Source organism: Dermacentor silvarum, chromosome 10 (genome assembly GCF_013339745.2).
Source record: "Dermacentor silvarum isolate Dsil-2018 chromosome 10, BIME_Dsil_1.4, whole genome shotgun sequence".
In the NCBI taxonomy this organism is placed as follows: Eukaryota; Metazoa; Arthropoda; class Arachnida; order Ixodida; family Ixodidae; genus Dermacentor; species Dermacentor silvarum.
Window position 1 is genome coordinate 123,696,126 of NC_051163.1, and position 18,601 is coordinate 123,714,726.

Here is an 18,601-nt window from a genome sequence, read left to right on the forward strand (position 1 = left end):
GCGCTTCCACCGCGACCCGTTAGCGTGGCGAGCGCTCAATGACTCCATTTGTGCGGCTGCGAGCTGGCCTAGCCCGTTCTCGAGGGTCCTCTTGTTATTGAATTTTTTGGTTTGTCGTGGCTCAGTTTTCGGTTAGCATTCGCGCGCGGGAAGATGGCGGGAATCAATTGAAGGGGCGAATTTTTGACGCGTTTCTTCGACACCCGTGGCGCCTGCATTCAACGCCGTATTCGACGTAAGCATCAGATCAGTATGGACGACGATCGTGACGTTGTCCGAAACGGGATATAATTTTCTCGATCAGAATTCGTTGCAAATAAAGTTGGCCGAGGAGTATTTCTGTGTAGTAAGTTGGTGCGACATGCTGAAAGTTAAACAGCTCGAAGAGGCGTAGACGGTAGGCGTGCATTTACGCAGGAAGAACGCTCAAGTGAGCACTGATCTATAGACTAGCAACCAGCTGCTTACTTCAGTTGCTACAATATCGGGTTAAGCGTTACTTATATATGCGTATTCACGCGCGCCTCCTGCCTTATTCGTGTTGCGTTGTTCACCTTGCAATATTCTAATAATAAGTGAGCGGTGGCTTGCGCGGCGCTGATTACCTAGCACGCGCGCAAGGCTGATAGATGACTGGGGTAATAAGATTTTGTGCGCAATAACGCTAAGAGGGGTAAGAAGTAAAGTTATGAACGAAATATCGTCCCGCAGTCATGGTAGAGCGACCGCACGGCGATAAAGCGTTGAAACGTATTTTGTTTGCTTGTATTGCGTCTTCAACCTAGCTCGTTTTGCTTTGAAAGTTGCAGGCTTCGTCATGGTGCCGACAGGTAACCCGGACAACGTTATTATTTGATTTGGCAACATATATACATATTACAGGAAAGGGAAAAGCGACGGGCAGGTTGGAAACTGCCACCGGAAAGGGCACAACGCCTGCCTACTCTTCAGAAAGGAGGAGACAGAAACATGGAAGATGGGAAGAAGGGAGGGAAAGAAAGAGCAAGATGACAAATCTCAAAGAATAAAGTAGAACACACTGTACAGGTCACACACACTAGGGCCGGTCACTGCAGGTCACGCTGCTAAAGAACGTTAAGTAGACACAGTCTCTAGTTACAAACGCGACCCTAAGTTAATTAATTCCAGAAAAGTAAGGAGAGCGCGATGAACGTGATCGCGTCGAGACGCACAACCACTGGGGTACAAACATTCCCCGGCCTACATGGCAGGCAATGTGATAAAGATGCACGAAGGTGGTACCCGAGTCGACAAGAGTAGCCGCATGTGCTTTCAGATAAAATCTTTGCCGGTCCCTATGTGGGACTAGCCGGGTGGCGCGGGGTGACCCTGCGTCTTCTGTGCACCTCAATAAAGTTATTTCACTCACTCACTCACTCACTCACTCACTCACTCACTCACTCACTCACTCACTCACTCACTCACTCACTCACTCACTCACTCACTCACTCACTCACTCACTCACTCACTCACTCACTCACTCACTCACTCACTCACTCACTCACTCACTCACTCACTCACTCACTCACTCCTCTTCGGATTAGCCGTCATCCTCTTACGCACGGGCAAACGCGTTCCGACCAGAGGGTCGCGAATTCCATTCACTGTGGCGATAACCGCATTCCCACGGGGATGGAATTGGAGAACGCTCGTCCACTGATATTAGGTGCACGTTAAAGCAAATCGCCCGGTCAAAATTATTCCGTAGCGAAGGTGCTGCACTTCTCATCTTTTGAGAACTAATAGTCTGCACGCTCTTGTCGAGCATGATTGTGGATGCATCACACGTTTCATATATATGAGGCGATCATTCTGAAGTTTTTACGTTTTTTTTAATTGCCTGTTGAAGATAACAAAATTGTGGCATTTGAGTTGGATTATTCAGAGATGCTTCCAAGAGAAATGGAAACATATTTTTAACTAATGAAACAAAATTCACTAATTATTTTTAGTTAACTACTTTACGGCACATATTACAATTTACGGATTGCAGCCTTTGGGTTTGCAAGGCGTATCCACTTTGAATGAATTTCACGAATGAAACATAAAGTACTCAATTAAGAATCCAATTAGTGAATTTCTGTTAATTAGTTAAATATGTGTTTCCATTTATCATGCTAGTAATGTCCGCAAGTTCCAATAATACAGCTCAAGGACAAGAATTATGCTATCTGCTACCGAAGATTTTGAAAAATTCCGTAAAAACTTAAAAATGATCACCCCGTAGTTAACCTAATGTGCCTTCAAGAGGCAGCCTTAATTATTGAAGGAGTACAGACTTTGGGGCGGGTTGGTTTCAGTGACGTCCTGGTCAGTCTTCCTCGTCTGCGTCACTCCAGCGCTATGATCCCAAATAACTTGAGATCATTTTCATCATCATTTTGTTACCGTGAAAGACGCACCCAGCAGCTCAAGCTTTTATACATGCGTTGTCCCACGGCCTTCTTCGCCTTTGTTTCTTTTCGATTTTCGCTATTGGTACGGAATGCGTCGTTCGTCGGCTTTTTAGCGCCCATGTTTGGCTAGCCTCCTACTATGTAACTTGCCCTTTTGTGGCACCATTTTCCCCCCTTCTGAGCAATCATCAGCTATCTCTTCTGCACATTACATTCCATCTCAGAAGTTCCCTTCATCATTGTGGAGGCTACCGGGTCCTCAGTCAATGGGAAGGGTGACTAGCCCCTGCAGATATATTCCCCCGCGCTGCGTCGTCTGCTCAGCGTCTCCCCGGCGTCTACTCGCCGTGCCTTCGATACACGCTCATTGCAGTTATTGTGGCTGGCTTGTTAACCTAAAAAATACTAGAAATACAGGATAACTTCTTCGGGGATGCCACTTTGCCATTTCTGCGAAGTTCAGTGACCCACTTGTAAAGGGAGCGTTCGCTAACGTTTGTCAGGAGTTCGGTTCTCTTTATAACCGCGTTAACACTGACGCACTTACCGAGTTCTCTGCGCACCGCACCAAACGCATTTAGGACCACCAACTCTGCCTCCTTCGAAAAAGGGGATAACTTTGAGATGTAACGCCCGGTGACTCACTGGACGCCATTTGTGGTGTACACACACGACGGACGACACGGCAGACGCGGATTCCGCCATCCGTCTGTGTGCGAAGAGCATGGAAGAAGATAACAAAAGCGAAGAGCATCCAGACGACGAAGAGCGATCATTCGAGCAGACGACAACGCCGGAGTCGAGAATGCCGACACTCGCTTCGGGCGGCACCGCCCAAAGCAAGTGTCTTCCGCCTCGAATCTATAAGTCGTCGTCGTGCGCTGTGTCGCCCGTAAGTTCTAAACTGACACTTATACTAGAAGAACTTTCGGTGGGCCTAGTTGGTGCATACTGACGCTTCAACAGCAATGGTTTCGTAACTATACTGCGCAAGAACCATTACCAAATTCTTGGCGCATTAGGCTTAGCAGGCGTGGCAAAAGAAATACCTGATCTCGCAAATAACGACAAAACGTACCTGATGCTTTGTTCTCAGCGAGAGATGAAACAAACCGATGGCTGATCTCACCATTTATTTATTGCTGTTGGCGCAGTGCACGAGTAGCAAGCGCAAGTTCAGGTCGAAGCGGGCGGTCCGTTCTGCGTGGGTGCTGCCATGTTGATTTGTAACCAGAGTTGCTGGCGTTTACCGATGCAACGATTAAAGGCATACGACGCACATGCGAAGTGGAATAAATCTGTTATCTATCTTTGTGACGTGACACGTGCCGAAAAAGCGCGGATGTCACAACCCTGCCAATTAGAAAGCCGTTACATATGCAACTATGTTTTGCAGCGCAAGCCTGGGGCTTGCTTACACCCCGTAGCATTGGTAGGGCTGAACGGTAGTGGTGAGATAGAATATAGATGAGCTGCCAAAATCTTTTTAGCCACCATATTGAGGCTCTGAAACTGGTGTTTTCGCATGTCTTAAAGTTAGGCCTAACATGTATTATTCCGTTGCGTGTAGCCAGATCGTGGGCTGTGCCTCTAAATATTTCATTTGTTAGTTCGTTTCTTTCTTTCTTTATTTCTTTCTTTCTTTCTTTCTTGTGACTGATATGCAAACTATGAGAACATAGGTATCCGGGTAAAGCGGAGGCGGACATGGCACATGTCTGCCTGAGTTTTGCCGAAGACGACCTTAGTGGCCGCGGTATGGCTTGAGTTCGAGATCTCTGGGCCATACTTATCACTAATCTTTGTCGCGAGGACTTAACTCACGCGAGTTTAACTTCAGTCTGTAACTGGCGCTAACTGGCATTGCAGTTCCTCGTGGTTCGTATGTATACCCCGTTACGCCTTTTCGCAGTGCCGCGTCACAACATGTAGGCGCCTAAGAAAGCGTCGTTGACTACGCTCTTCAGCGCCATCGAACGAACAGCAGAACACTTCGATATACCGGTGGAAGTTTTGACACATGCGAGTAATATCGCTCAGCCCGAGCGCACTGTCCCTATGTCACGAGTTAAAAGCTGCAGGCCGCGGCAACGAAACTTTTCTCCGCGCACGTAGTCGAAAGGACTTTGACAGGCGGGTGTGCGAGAGTGCTTCGCGACGGCTAGTGGCAGACTCCAGTGCTTCGAGGCGCTATATTGAAAACCGTGTACTCGTCTCTCGTTGCTGCCAGCCCTTAGAGTTGCGCCACGCTTTCCGAAGAATTTGCTGTCCCGTTCGCAAGATGCGTAGGCGGGCATCACTCTGATGGGTGCGCGTCGCAACCTTTTACGGGAATGTCTAGAGAGACTTGATCTCCTCCGGCGAGTAAAGGCCACGACATAGAGCCGATGCCATCGCTGAAGAGACAGTCGCCGTCTGTTGCGTGGCACCCATTTGATTTCAATCATTTTGCAGGCAGCGCTTCTCGCTTTCGTTTCACTGTGAAATCCTTTTGTTTGCCTTTGCTGACCGCAATGTGACCTTGAGATAGAAGCAGAAGACCGTGCAAAGCCAGGGAGAAGCCATTCCCGTTGGCTACTGTCTGAGGGGGAAGGAATATGTGAATTAGGAAATCAAGGGCGAAGCAACGTGGGTACAAAATGCAAGGAATTAAACCCGCTACAGAGTCGCCGTCCGTTGGTCAAACTCGTCCGTGGTATGCAATAAAAGAGTGCCCTATTAAGACATTCATTATGAATGACGGTCCGAACAAAGCCCCTATGTAACCGTCTCTTACAGGTGCGGGTCGTTTTTCAAGTTGTGAATTGCAGTGAAGGGTGGCTTTCGCTGCATTCTAAAGGGAAGCCCAGATCAAAATCACTTAATTGTTTTATTAGCGTGAGGCAATTTAATGCAGGGCTGTCAGTCATAACAGTGTCATGGACTTTCTAGGAGCAACAAAAATTGTTGCGGCTGGTTGCATACCCTGGCTATTATGTTATTTCCAAAGCTGTAGTTTCAACACGCGGACCCAAGAGAATTGGTATTTGTGTTCCTGCTCCCGCGTTGCATTTTTGAAGATGTCCAGGAATGATTAGGCTGTGTATTTTGTCTCCTGTCTATAAAGTCCGTTGATAGCTCCGTTGCTTATTCAAAGGTCTGCTTCCTCGAGTGCGACCTAGGACCTTGAAGCTAAACTGCACGAATGTCGTCACTCTTGTACTGAGCTGACGTAATCCTTCACATTTCGTTCAGTATTTCTGTTCTTTAAACCGTTTTTATGGGATGTCTAAATGTCGAAATAACAAAAGTTCGGATGGAAAATGTTGCTAACACGAGGAAGAGAGCTGGTTTTTGTCTAAGATGAATTGCATTGTATGTACAATTCGAAGGAACAAGGGTCAAACTAGAAATGATAGCGTGCTAACGGATATTTTGGCGCTTTCATTTAATAACCACAAACTGAAGATGAGTTCATGACAGCGTAGCCTTCTTAAATGAAATAATGCTCACTTTATCTGAAGCAATAGGTGGCACGTTCATTTTAGCAAGTGGCACACTGCTAAAAAATGTGCGACGGCTGTCCTCGCGCGACTTTGTGGCAGCGCAGTACAAAGTGTTGCAATCATGTTATGACGCTGCGACAGTTTTTGTGGGACTGGGTGAAGGGACAATTAAATTGAGCCAAGCGGAACACAGTGGATGAAGTAAACATTCAGGAAGTTGCCCCATTCTGGATCTGCGGAAATTAGCATATCCTACAACTGAAATCTCGCACAAGCGCACGTAAGCCTTTTTTAACCTTGCAACGGTGGAGGATACGCCATACAGAAGCTACAACACATGACCACGCAGATCTTGCGCATGATTCAACAAATTACCAGCAGGAAGAGGGGACTCAAAGAACAGGACCTTATCGGACTATAGTGCAGGCTCTGATTGTGAGCCGCATTGCGTACTCGGCACCATATTTAAATTTCAGTAACGCGGAAGTGTAGGTACTCTACCGGCTGATACGCAAGGCGTATAAGCAAGCGCTCGGACTCCCACTCGGAACGGCTACTTTTCGCCTCGAGGAGATAGGGGTGTACAACAACGCACGGGAAATCATAGAGGCCCACCTGGTAAGCCAGAAGGAATGACTACTACGCACAATAGCGGGACGCTTCGTCTTGGAGCGTCTTGGATATTCCGTACGGAAGACCAGCGAATTGATCAAAATCCCAACACGAATACAAGAAACTATGCACGTCTCACCGATTGCCAGGAACATGCCCCCAAACTTCCACATCGGACGGAGACAAGCCCGAGCGGAGGCGCTCGCGAGGAAGTATAGAAACCACCCCAATGTATTGTACGTAGACGCGGCCAGCACCGCAAGGAGCAAGAAGCGTAGTCGACAATCACGGGACCGAAATAAATGCGTCGTCGGTTTCCAGAGTGAGTGATGCGGAGGCAGAGGAACTAGCGATAGCGTTATCCATCACGACGAGACCACACTGGGATTGCGTCATAGTTCTGACGGACTCGCAGACGGCATGCAGAAATTATTCCAGGGCCAAAATTTCCAGGGCCGCACATCGCATTCTGAATGGAGCGCACCAGCTGCCACCGTACATACAAATCGTGTGGACTCCGGGGCGTGAGTCCTTACGCGGCAATCAGCAGGCACACGCCTACGCCCGAGCGCATGCACACCGGGAGCCGCGACATGACCGCGCCCAGCAGTTGCAACCAGACACCATACCATTAACCTAGACGCACATTCTACAACACTATCGCCTTTCACGAAGAACACTACTTCCATCGCATAATGCTCTGACGCGAGAGGAAGCCGTAATATGGCGAAAACTCCAAACAAACACGTATCCACACTTGAGTCTTTACCACGCCATACACCCTGCGCTGTATTTCTATAAATGTCCACACAGCGATCAATGCGCAACGCACTGATTGTAAGCGCAAAATTGTTAATTTTGTGCTTCAATGCAAAAAGCGACGTTTTGTTAAGAACCTAACTGGAACACCAATGCATTTCTCCGCAATGTTCGGGAGTTAATATCTCGAAACTGGTGTTATCCCGAGAATTCGTTCCAAGTGGATCCGCCTTGCGAACTCCACGGCTACAATTTATAAATTGCAATATGGGCAATCAGGTAATTATTTAAAAACTTAATCAGTGAATTTCTGTTAATTATTTGATCATGCATTTCAATTTATTGTGCAAGTAATGTCCACCTGTTCGAGTAGACCAGCTCATAAACTAGAATTGTGCTATCTGCCACAGGCAACCTTTAAGAATTTTTGAAAGTGTTCGCTGAAACACCCTGTATATAAAATATTAGTGCACATAATTGTCATTGGAGGACTCTATGGGGACGTTACAATGCTTTCTGCCATGTCCAGCCATTTCAACCGAAACGTAGTTCCCCGTAGAGGACGCAATAAGCAGCGAAGGGCAAGGGACACATTATATTCAGTTATGTATATAAAGGTATTGTATATAAATAGCACTTTGAAGCAGCCACAGACTCGTAATTTATTGTTATTGTTGTCATTAACATGTAAGCTGTCATTAATAGTCCTTGGTTTGACTATGGCAAAGCGCTTGCCGAAGCTCCCCGTTTTGAAGTCTACAAAGCGACGGGAGAAGTGGCAACGTCGACTTCTTATAATTCGGCAAGACAATCGCTAGTGATTCTCAATTTGTTTGGATGATCGTGCGTTTGTTTTGTAACTAGTGTTTTCTTTGAAACAACACCTTTGTGAATCTGCGCCTGGGCATCGCGGCGCTTATGTTGTGTGGTACTTTCCTCTACAAATTCATGTATGCGAGCTAACTCTTGACCTCCTACTGCTATTACCGGTCATTAGACAAGGTAAATATATACGTGGAAGTGGAGCTTCCATAGAAGCCCATAAGTTCAAAACATTGCGCCTCATCGGCGGTTCATGGGGCTTAGCGCCATCTGTGTGAGGAGGGAACACTTCCGGCGGAATAAAAAGTAATTTGACGTCACATTCGTTAAAAAGTGACGTCATTTTGCTCTTAAAGGCGCGAAAGTTGTTTCCGAAGGCCTGCCATTAGAGCTCTATATTAAAATGCCCCACCATTAGACTTGATGGGCGTTCCGAGCTTTCAGCGCGGAAAGCGATGCAGGAAGAAGTTCAGCCGTACGAATTGTCGAAATCGCATCGCTGCACGGAACATACTTTCTTTGGAGGCCTACGAACGCTTTGAGCGTAGAGTGCTCGTCCTTTCGTCGGACGCCAAGCCCACGGCCAGCGCTGTCCCACGAAAGCAACTAAAGTAAACAACTATCTGGCGGTCGCAACTCACTGCTTTTGACTGAACAGGTTAAGAAACAATGAAACTACCCGCGTCACCAAATTCCCACAAACGTCGACAAGCAACGCAACACATGTGAGGGGGCGTGAACGTTACGAGCGCGTCTTTCTGTCCACTTCAAGAGCTGCATTGCATTGCAAGTGATAGCGGCGTCAACGCCCGCCGCTATCGATGGGCGCTGTTACGGTGGGCGCTGAAGAAAGGTATTCATTGATAATGATCAAGTAAAATGGAGTTGTTCTTTTTTCGCCATTCGTATATAAAATTGATTAGGAATTTTATTTTCGTTGAATGAATTTAACTGTCTCGCTTTAATTAAAAACGCTTTCTTTCTTTCCCAGTGTTTGTTCCCTCCAAACATAGTCGCGCTTCAATCGCTGCTCCCATAACCACCCCTGCTGATGTCGGTGACAATTCGGTCTGAACCGCTTTTCGCCCGAACTTCGCTACCATTTGGATCGACCTTGTATTAGCTGCTGTGGCACTGCTTTTTCTATTTTGAGCTGAACGTTGAGGCGTGCCAGTTACTCGGACAAAGACGCTTATAAATAATCTAAAGATTTATTTACAAAAACTAACATGCCTGTTTAAAAAAACAAAAAAAAAACAAGGACAATACGCAAGATTCAAAAGGCGTCACGCAAACATCCGCACGTGCTGAGCGCAGTTGCACGAGAATATATGGTGCATCCTGCAGTGGACATAAATATAGGCTGATGATGATGATGATGATGATTACGACTTAAATATGTAGTCTTGACTTCTTGCGTTTAGAACAAAGGGGCCTTTCTTTTCTTTTTTTTAAGTTTTGAGAACTAATGTCAGCGGCCGTAAGTATACTGTGGTGACATCTAGTAATATTCTGGTTGGAACGTTTGTTTCAAATTAAAACGTTTGATTTTATGTGTCGTTGCGCAATAATTTTTTAAATATTCTGTAAAGTATTTGCATCTCCTTCCGTGCGAACGCTGAGAAAAGCATCGAAGTACGACGTAAGAGCATACTCCTACGTCTAATTGATGTAGTAAGAACACTCGAACATTTTGGTTGCGTGGAATGTTTTACAAAATATATCCGCCCATAAAAACGTTTGAACGATGGAGAAATGTGTTACATCATTATTTTGGTATTGGAAAATCTACATCAATATTTCAGCGTCTGCTACAAATTTATAAAAGAAAGACGCTCCGAGTGGGTGAAAATTTAGCAAAATAGGCTACAGAAAAATTATGATTGCTGCCGAGCGTTCGCATAATTGTAAGCGTTTTCTTGCGAACGCAACTATAGCGTCATCTTCACGGCCGCGATGTGTCATAACGTGTCGTCATTGTCCCCGACGTACGCGTGCATATCAATCGAGTATATGCACCAGTTACTGGCGTCGCAGATGGAGGCCTTGCGTGGTGGCTGCATTTCGGGTACAGCGAAGCGTAATTTGTAAACCTACCAAAACGTCGGCTGGATAGTACTAAAGCCTGTGACACAATTCCGAGGATTATTTAGGGCTAACTTCACTTTTGGAGCACCACAAACAGAACGCTCCATCGTCAACGCTGGAGCGTTCGCTCTTTCCCACCCCGAGATAATGCAGGGACGAAGCGTCACGTCGTTTACAACAATTAAACAAGTGGGCTTATTGAACTTCACTTATTTTTGAAGGGTTAGCCGTGTATGTCGTTGGAAATGGCGTCAGTCCGGTCATGGCGAGCTGTATGGCCGGACTGACGTATGAGAATAATTAATAAAATTATACAATAAGAACGATAATATAATAGTAATGAGTGTAGTGATCTTGAAAGGCAATGTACATTCACTGCCACACCAAAGCACGCAGTGCTTTTAGGTGGGCAGGCACATTAGTGTATCAGGCTGAGAAACACTATGCAGAAGTATATATGCAGCCAAAGTTTCAAATAAAAATAGTAATAAAAAGTAGAAAGAAAAAAGAAAACAAGAGGTTTAACGGTTCCTGAAACAATAAGAATAATAATAAAAGCAATATCGCTACCGGCGACGGCTGTTTTCATGAGAAAACATTAAACAACTCGAACAAAAAGCGCCATCTGATGCATGCACGCACGTCTTCTTCCCTTTGTGCATTAATAATTTACCCTTTTTCTTTGCACTGTTCTTTCTTCTCTTTTCAGGAAAAAGTGGAGTATATATTTCTAGTGATATTTACAGCCGAATGCTTTATGAAAATTATTGCCTACGGCTTCCTGTTACACCCAGGTGCTTACTTACGCAACTCGTGGAATTTTCTAGATTTCATAATTGTAGTTATAGGGTAAGTGACATTTTCTTTACCACCTTATAACCCGTGCGCAACGTGCATGTGTGTTTAGAACTGTTACTTGCCCAACTCAAGCGATTTATTTAACGCTTATACATGACGGTAAAATATGCAAAATGCAACGCGGGAGTCTTCTTACTCTTTAAGTGGCTGCTATATAATGTTTGACTGTTCGAGAAAAGAATATATATTGAAATTAGTTTTTTTTTTTTTCTGAGGCTTCAAGCTAGACCTAAGCAACTCAAGGGTAAGTTTAATGTAATCTCAATAGTAATTGTTGACAATTTTAATTGAAATAATGAGTTGTGTGGTCTCACATGTGGCTCAGAGTTATGCAAATAAAACTGGCATAAATTAAGCAAATAAAACTGGGAATTGTTTGTGCTGTAACCAGTGCTGGCCTCTAGCCATTATAACTTCCGATACATTGGTTAAACATGAAATAAATTTGTTCATATTGCATCTTTTCCTCCTGCTCTTTGCTTTCTCGAGTGTCGCCGTGATGTTGGCTGTCCCGGAAACATCGCTGCAGAAGTGTGACGCAAATGTTTATGAAAGCTATTTTAACTTTTCTGTTTTTCGTGGCGCCTACCGCTGATTATTTCCCTGAGTGTGTCTTGCAGCAAACGATAAAAGCTTGCCAGAAAAATGAGTTTGCGTTTCAACGGAGCCTATATTCAGCGTGCTTTCATGCCACTCTTACTTGAACCATGCGAGAATCTCAGCCAGCCTTATTTACTTACCCTGATTTCCCAACGGCTTCGAGAATTCGGTGTGTGGAATAACAGAAACCGAAACAACACAAAGGAACGTCTTTGAAACGCGGAAGTCAGTTTTCTGACGTTGCCCATCTCCACAATAACCCCTGCGGGGAATCCCACTCGTGCATAGCAAATGTTGATTTCACGAAGCTTCATGAATATGCGCAGTTGATTCGAGCGCCCGTGTTGGTTTCCGCGGTTTGTGCACTGCTGACTGAGATTGTGATTTCCTGATGTGTTGCAATGTTCTCTTTTTTTTCTCTTTCTGTCCCCACCAACCCTTCTGCTACTTTCAGTCTTATCAGTACAGCCTTATCCGCATTTATGAGGGAAGGCTTTGACGTGAAAGCGTTGCGTGCATTCCGAGTTTTGAGGCCATTGCGGCTAGTTTCTGGAGTGCCAAGTGAGTACCCTTCCGCCATGCAGCTGCGCTAACATTACGCGACCTGAGATGCGGTCTAGAACCGATTACGTCGTTATTCCCATGACTAGCAACACAATTAAAACCAGAACAGATGGCTGTTCCACGAAGCATTCATGACCTGAACAAAATCACACGACTGACAGAAAGTAAATTACATTGCAGCTCAGTATTGCAAAGAAGCGTGCGAATTTTGGAAGTTCCCTGGAATTAGTAAAAATTTAGGGCTTTGACGGTAGGTTCTAGTTGGCGCATGGCTTACAAAATCAAAAAAAAAAGAACGCGACGACGCTTTACACATACAAGAAACTACACATAATTAAACGATGTGTTGTGGCACTTCGCGGTACGTGAGTCCTTAAGTCCTTATCCAATCTTTGTGTTGTTACTTTTGTTATTAAAGGCTTGGCTATTTGCAGCTCGATTGTAAATCTTCTGGCGGTGTGAAAGCTACAGCAATTATCCATCCACAGTAGCAGAGGGCAAGGGACTCCAGTGCCAAATGAAGCAAGCTTTAGAAGAGATAAATAATGGCTAACTGCGGCTCCATATAACCGGGTTAACATGGCGTCCACCTGGCAAAATAATTGCTGAGAAAAAATGTACTCTCACCTGTGGACCTGGAGATGTATAAGCAGGACATTAACTAAGCAATAGTGGAGAGCGTACAAGATTGTATTGCATCACCTATAAACTTGAAGCGCGATGCCTAAAAAAATGGAGGAATGAGACAGGATGGACACGGACAAGCTAACAGCGATTCAAGGTTATCAGACGGATCCGTGCACGTTAGGATGTCTTTATTATTTTCAGCTAGGGCTCGGACTTCGTGGTTATTTTCTTATGCCCTCTTTTAATTTATTTTCTCTCATGTTAAGTGGACAATCGCGGGAGATAACGAGAGCGTAGCTTCGTGCCAGAAAATGACGAATGGCAAAACGAATATAAAATAGTGAGAGCGATCACAAACTACTGTTCCATGAATGTGCAAAAGCGCAGTTCCTAGTTTTAAACGTGAAAATTCGCATGTAAAGGTTTCCGTACTCAGGTTTGGTTTTACGAGGAAGCTTTAGCTCGGGGGTTCCAATCTAGACAAGTGGGAATGGAGAAACCGGTTTTCTCAGCAACCACAGCTCCTCTTTTGATTAGATGTATTGGATATATATTTAAACGTCAATATCCAGTGATTGTGTAAAGAAGAGTTGTTGCTTGCGCTATCAATATTGTCAGAAAAAGTCTTGAAAAATGCCATATTTTAACTAGCACAACTAAGAAGTATACACTCTGTACGTCAGCAGTGAAAAAAAAAATCACAGCTATGCACCTAATAACAGATCTAAAGCGGACAAAACTTGTGTATTACGCACCGCTCTGAAATATACTTTTAATTCGTGAGTGGAACTTTTGCAAGACCCTCGTAAACATTGTAACAATTTCACGTTGGCTGTATTTCATGAACGTATAAAATGTGCTCGCTTCAGACGCTCACAGCTGGACAGAACAGCGATATATGCTTTTGGTGCGGAGTTACAAATTTGTGGACTTGATGCTGAAGTTCTTTTATTAAAACTTACAAATTTGCGGCGATTTCTGTGAGAAAATCCAGGTTATAAATCAAAATTCTGCTTCCTACAGTCACTAGAAATCAGCTTTCTCACCAAATTGCAACAAATTTGACTAAATAAGTCTCGCGGTTGTCTCACAAAAGCGCTTCTGCGTTTTACATGCTTTTGCAAATGGAAATGGCAGTTGGCACCAAGCTAAAGCTTCCTTTTAAACGCCAACTGCAACAAAACTTCACTGTGTCTAAATTTCTTATCAGGGAGTGGTGTACTGTTGAAGCCACCTTAGCAAAGCTGTAGGGCTGTTAATTGTGCTGTTTTCTTATTAGCAGCATTTAAGTAGCGCCTAAGCAGATGATGCATGCACCTGGTAGTCAGCGGATGGAACGCGGGTCATAACAGGTGGCCTCCGAGAGTACGCTGTGGGTGACACCCACGGAGTAAGATTAGACAGGAGCGCCGACTCTGCTCGTCTGGAAGGGTCACATTCTGAAACGCCGGCTCCTGCTTCACAGCGTGTTCGCCAGACGGCGCTACGGATTAGAAAAAAACTGTACCTGTTTAAAAAAATAAAAAAAAACGGTTTAAAAAATAAAAATAAGAAAGACGTATAATTTTGCGAACTTCTCGTGATGCATACACTTATATATGAAAGGTAACATTTTGCAAGCACGGTGCCCCAACTGGAACTGGGCTACTGACGCGGTCAGCCATATTGGTGCAATCGGTCTTTAAGTGGTTATCATAAACATTGGCCCAGAAATTGCACGCGCTCATTTCTCAGGCAAAGCAGTTGCTTAGGTGCTATCCTGTGCCGCTTTCTCGCATACTTTAATGCCCTTCGCAGTATGGCTTGCCTATTACGATATTGTCCTTAATACAATGTGGAGATACAAACGCTCACTTCTACGCTAGCTCGTGTCGATGAAACGCCATTGTCAGAACAAATTTTAGAATACGAACCTCACAAGCGGTTGCACCAGAGGGCTGCGAATGTGTTGCATCAGTTATTATGGATAAAGAACACGCGCAAGGGACTCTAGCACTGACCAATGTTGACTGTTATCTTGTGCTGTAAACAGTAGTGATTGTGTGCATGTACCTGGTTTCTCTCTAGCCCTATTTTCTACTACTTACTTTTTTAACGAATTCATACCTTTGCAGGTTTACAAGTTGTTTTGAATTCCATTCTGAAAGCCATGGTGCCTTTGCTTCACATCGCTCTCCTCGTGGTGTTCGTCATCATCATCTATGCCATCATCGGGCTCGAGCTGTTCTCAGGAAAACTGCATCAGACCTGCTACAACAATGCAACCGGTGAGTGAACCGTCTCAATCTTTTCAAGCGCTTATATTTGTTACCATGTTACTACTCGGCCACCAAGGCCGAGCGTGAACATGAACTCATTAGCGGCGCATCTTTAGCGGCCATCGCTAAGCGCTCACCCCCAGCAGGCCATCGCCTTCATCACCGGCCTCCTCCATGATTGGACGAGACTCCTGCTGCCTCTCCTTCTTTCCCTTCCTCTCAACATTTCCCACTTACCCTTCTCCTGACGCTGCGCCGTGCTTCCTATTGGGCAGCAGAAGTAAGCGTCATTTTCCTCAATAAACCACTACTGCTACTACTGCTCGTGCCGTTTTTGTATAGTCCACCCATCACTTTTTTTGTATCGTATGGCCAGATAGCAGTGCGACATATGCATGTGTCCCGTATTTGATAAGTCACGTTCCAAGGGACCACATGTCTTCGTTTCAGTTATTACAAAAGAAAACTGACTTATAGCACTCAGCTGGAACGGAATTATGCGAATATTTACACACAAACTACGACATTTTTTCCCGTGTAGAAAACTCGAAAATTCGAATATACGCGCACAAAGCTGCAAGAACAAAATTACCCAAGAAATTGTTTACGCTAAAATTGCTGAGCAATCTACCCTCATTATATTTTGTCTATTACTTTACGACAATAAATTGCAAGGTGATGTCTTCCCAAGTGCGTGAATTGGACAGCGGCTGTCCGGCTGGAATATCATTGACCGTAAGTTCCGGGAGAGAGCAGCAGTAGTTGGAAATGGAAAATCATCGCTTATTTGGTCTTCTTTAGCAGCTTCATATCTTTTAAAAAATGTTGCATTACAAACAAAATAATGTTCGGCGGGCAGCGCCGAACATTATCAGTGAACATTGTTCAGACGAAAGCTATAAAGCAGTGCACATCAGACGTGTTCTTCAATGCCATTACGACTTTGGCAGATATAGTGTTCATTAAGTGTAATGTAGATGATATAGTTTATGCATATACTCTGTTGAGACTGTGGTGTATCGTTGGATAATGCCTGCTGGTGTACTGGTCACTATATGGAACTACTACGTATTTCTTGAGCAAATGCAAGAGCATGGCTAAGAACGAACAAAAGTTTTTTTTTTTTTAGAAAAAAGAAAGATCGATGAGGTTATTGTTCCTCAGTAGACCGGGATAGTAACGAAAGCGCTCATAACAGAAACCATTACCAGAAAGAAAACCAAACTTCCAATCGAGATACGCCTCGCCTTAAAGCCAAAAGCCCCTCGGTGGCATCTGCTCACAGCCGGTACAGTCGCCAGTTCGTACATCCACGTCGAGGTGCTCGTGCCTCCGTGCCGGCTGCTCTGCTATGGCCAGCAGATAGAGACGGCAGCGTCCATTTGTCTCGCACGAGCGGCCCCTGCCGCCGGTGCGAGACCTGGGACGCTGCTGGCAGAAAGAGAGCAAGTCGGGCATGAAGAAGCAAGAGAGCCGCCTCTGCGGTTCGTTTGCTGCGCTTGGCCATCGCGAATAGCAGGGCCTGAAGGGTGCCACTCGGGGTCGGGGTGTGTGCAAGCGAGCACTGTGTGGGATGCCGGCTGCTGCATAATTTCCCTCGCGCGGTCATCATCCCGGGAACCTGGTCGAGTGAGATGAAGCCGCCGGGCGCGGGAGAGGAGGAGCAGAAAAGGGGAAGGGCGAGCTCTCGTCGCTTAGGGAGGAAAGGGACACATCAAAGCAAAAAAGAGTGGATGGTAGCGAGCCTAGCGGTGGCAAAGAGAAAGTAAACGAGGTGCTGAAACATTAATGAGCCTCGTGAAGAACCTGGTGGGGGGTGGGGTTGATGGTGGGGTGCCCATGGGGAGGAGGGCATGGACTGCGTGTTTCTGCGGCTGTGCGATGCGAAAGCCCCCCATGCAGTAGGCTGTAATGGAAATTGTTCTAATAGACGCAGCGCATACCACTCGACGCCTGCGAAGGCTGTGAAAAAGAAAGATCAATTATGGTTGGACCGGAATAGGCGGTTTTCGTTCTCATTTGTGGCGATGGTGATTTTCGGTTGCTTTTGGAAGAACTTTGGCAAGAGCGCTTCCCGTTGTAAGTGTTTAGCGAGCGACCAAAAAGCAGTCGTATATCAGCACAAACGAGTGCAATGTTACGGGGTTCCTTATCATACGATCGCTTGAATGCCCTAACACAATACTTTGGAGGACTTTTAATGTTTGTAGTCTCACGTTATATTTATCTACTTACTGAGGTGTCGCATCAATGTTGAAATGATGAAAGTAATAAAAGAACAGTCTTTTACCTTGTTGTCTTTCAGACGGTGTTAGAAGGTGTTATGTTCAGAAGGTGTTAGCGCGGGAATACGGAGCCGGCTTCTACTTGTGTCGTGATCGCGAAGTGTTGTTACACTCTTACAGACATACCAATATATACGGACGCGCATTCCGAAGGAAAACATGTTCGTTGCAATGAACGCGGGTACGACGACATCGCTGTGTGATAGCCAAAACCAAGCATTAACTCTACGAAGGAAGGGCCGAACAAAAAGTGAGGGCCATATATGGACACATCGGAAAACGATGCTTCAATGCAAAACACAAAGAATCAGTCCCAGTATGTGGACACTGATACGCACAAAACACTTGTGTATGCGGACGTTTCTGGAAAATGAGTGTATGGTGCACAGTGCATCCATTACTGCCGCAGAGCAATGCCATTCTTCTAGATATTTGTTTCGAACAGAGTGCGTAGTTTTGCATGGTGCTAGTTGGCCACGCCCCCAACAATTTTCTCAAACTTCAGCGCCTACTATCTAGCGCTATTAGTGCCGAGACCAGCTGTTCTGGCGTATCACGGTGAATGTTTTTTTTTTTGCTTGATATGAATTTAAGGAGGTGTTAGTGCCTTTAGCAGCGCTTGTTATTCCGTATCGCAGGGCAAGCCAAACAAAGTAGAAGGTTATATATATATGTATATATATATATATATATATATATATATATATATATATATGCAAACAGTGACCTGAGAAAAATCGCTGCGATAGAACAGAAATGCGCCATAAATATACGAAGGAGACCGTATATAACAACGGACTCTTGTACATTATTTCAAGTTACATTTCAGTGACTCGCCGGTTTGGCGCGATGCACATTCACTCTGACTGTGGTTTTGTAAACGAATATATATATATATATATATATATATATATATATTATATATATATATATTCGATTTTTCTCAGGTCACTGTTTGCATTGATGGCCAACCTGCACTATTGCGTATATGGGGGAGTAGTTTTGTGAGATGACAGGACATAATGTTTTAAGTAACAAGTGGGAGATGGGGAGGCACATACATGGAACAGGCGGTGTCGTGATCTGGAGCCAAGATTGTTTGAGCACACGAAATTTTGTTTCCGGTATTGATGCCAGGGCCTGAGCAGCACGACAGACGTGTGTGTGCCCACCACTCCAATTTCCTTCAGTACGGATCATAACGCACTCGCATAATCGCCAGTGTT

At 45.0% G+C, this 18,601-nt stretch overlaps 1 protein-coding gene across 1 annotated transcript in view; it reads left to right on the plus strand.

The window, feature by feature from the left end:
* LOC119466573 (muscle calcium channel subunit alpha-1) overlaps positions 1–18,601 on the plus strand; it is a 456,872-nt gene that overhangs the window by 301,965 nt on the left and 136,306 nt on the right. The window contains exons 5-7 of the mRNA XM_049657014.1: positions 10,893–11,032; positions 12,096–12,202; positions 14,947–15,099. Coding sequence (XP_049512971.1) covers positions 10,893–11,032; positions 12,096–12,202; positions 14,947–15,099 — 400 coding nt within the window. The remainder of the gene's footprint in view (positions 1–10,892; positions 11,033–12,095; positions 12,203–14,946; positions 15,100–18,601) is intronic.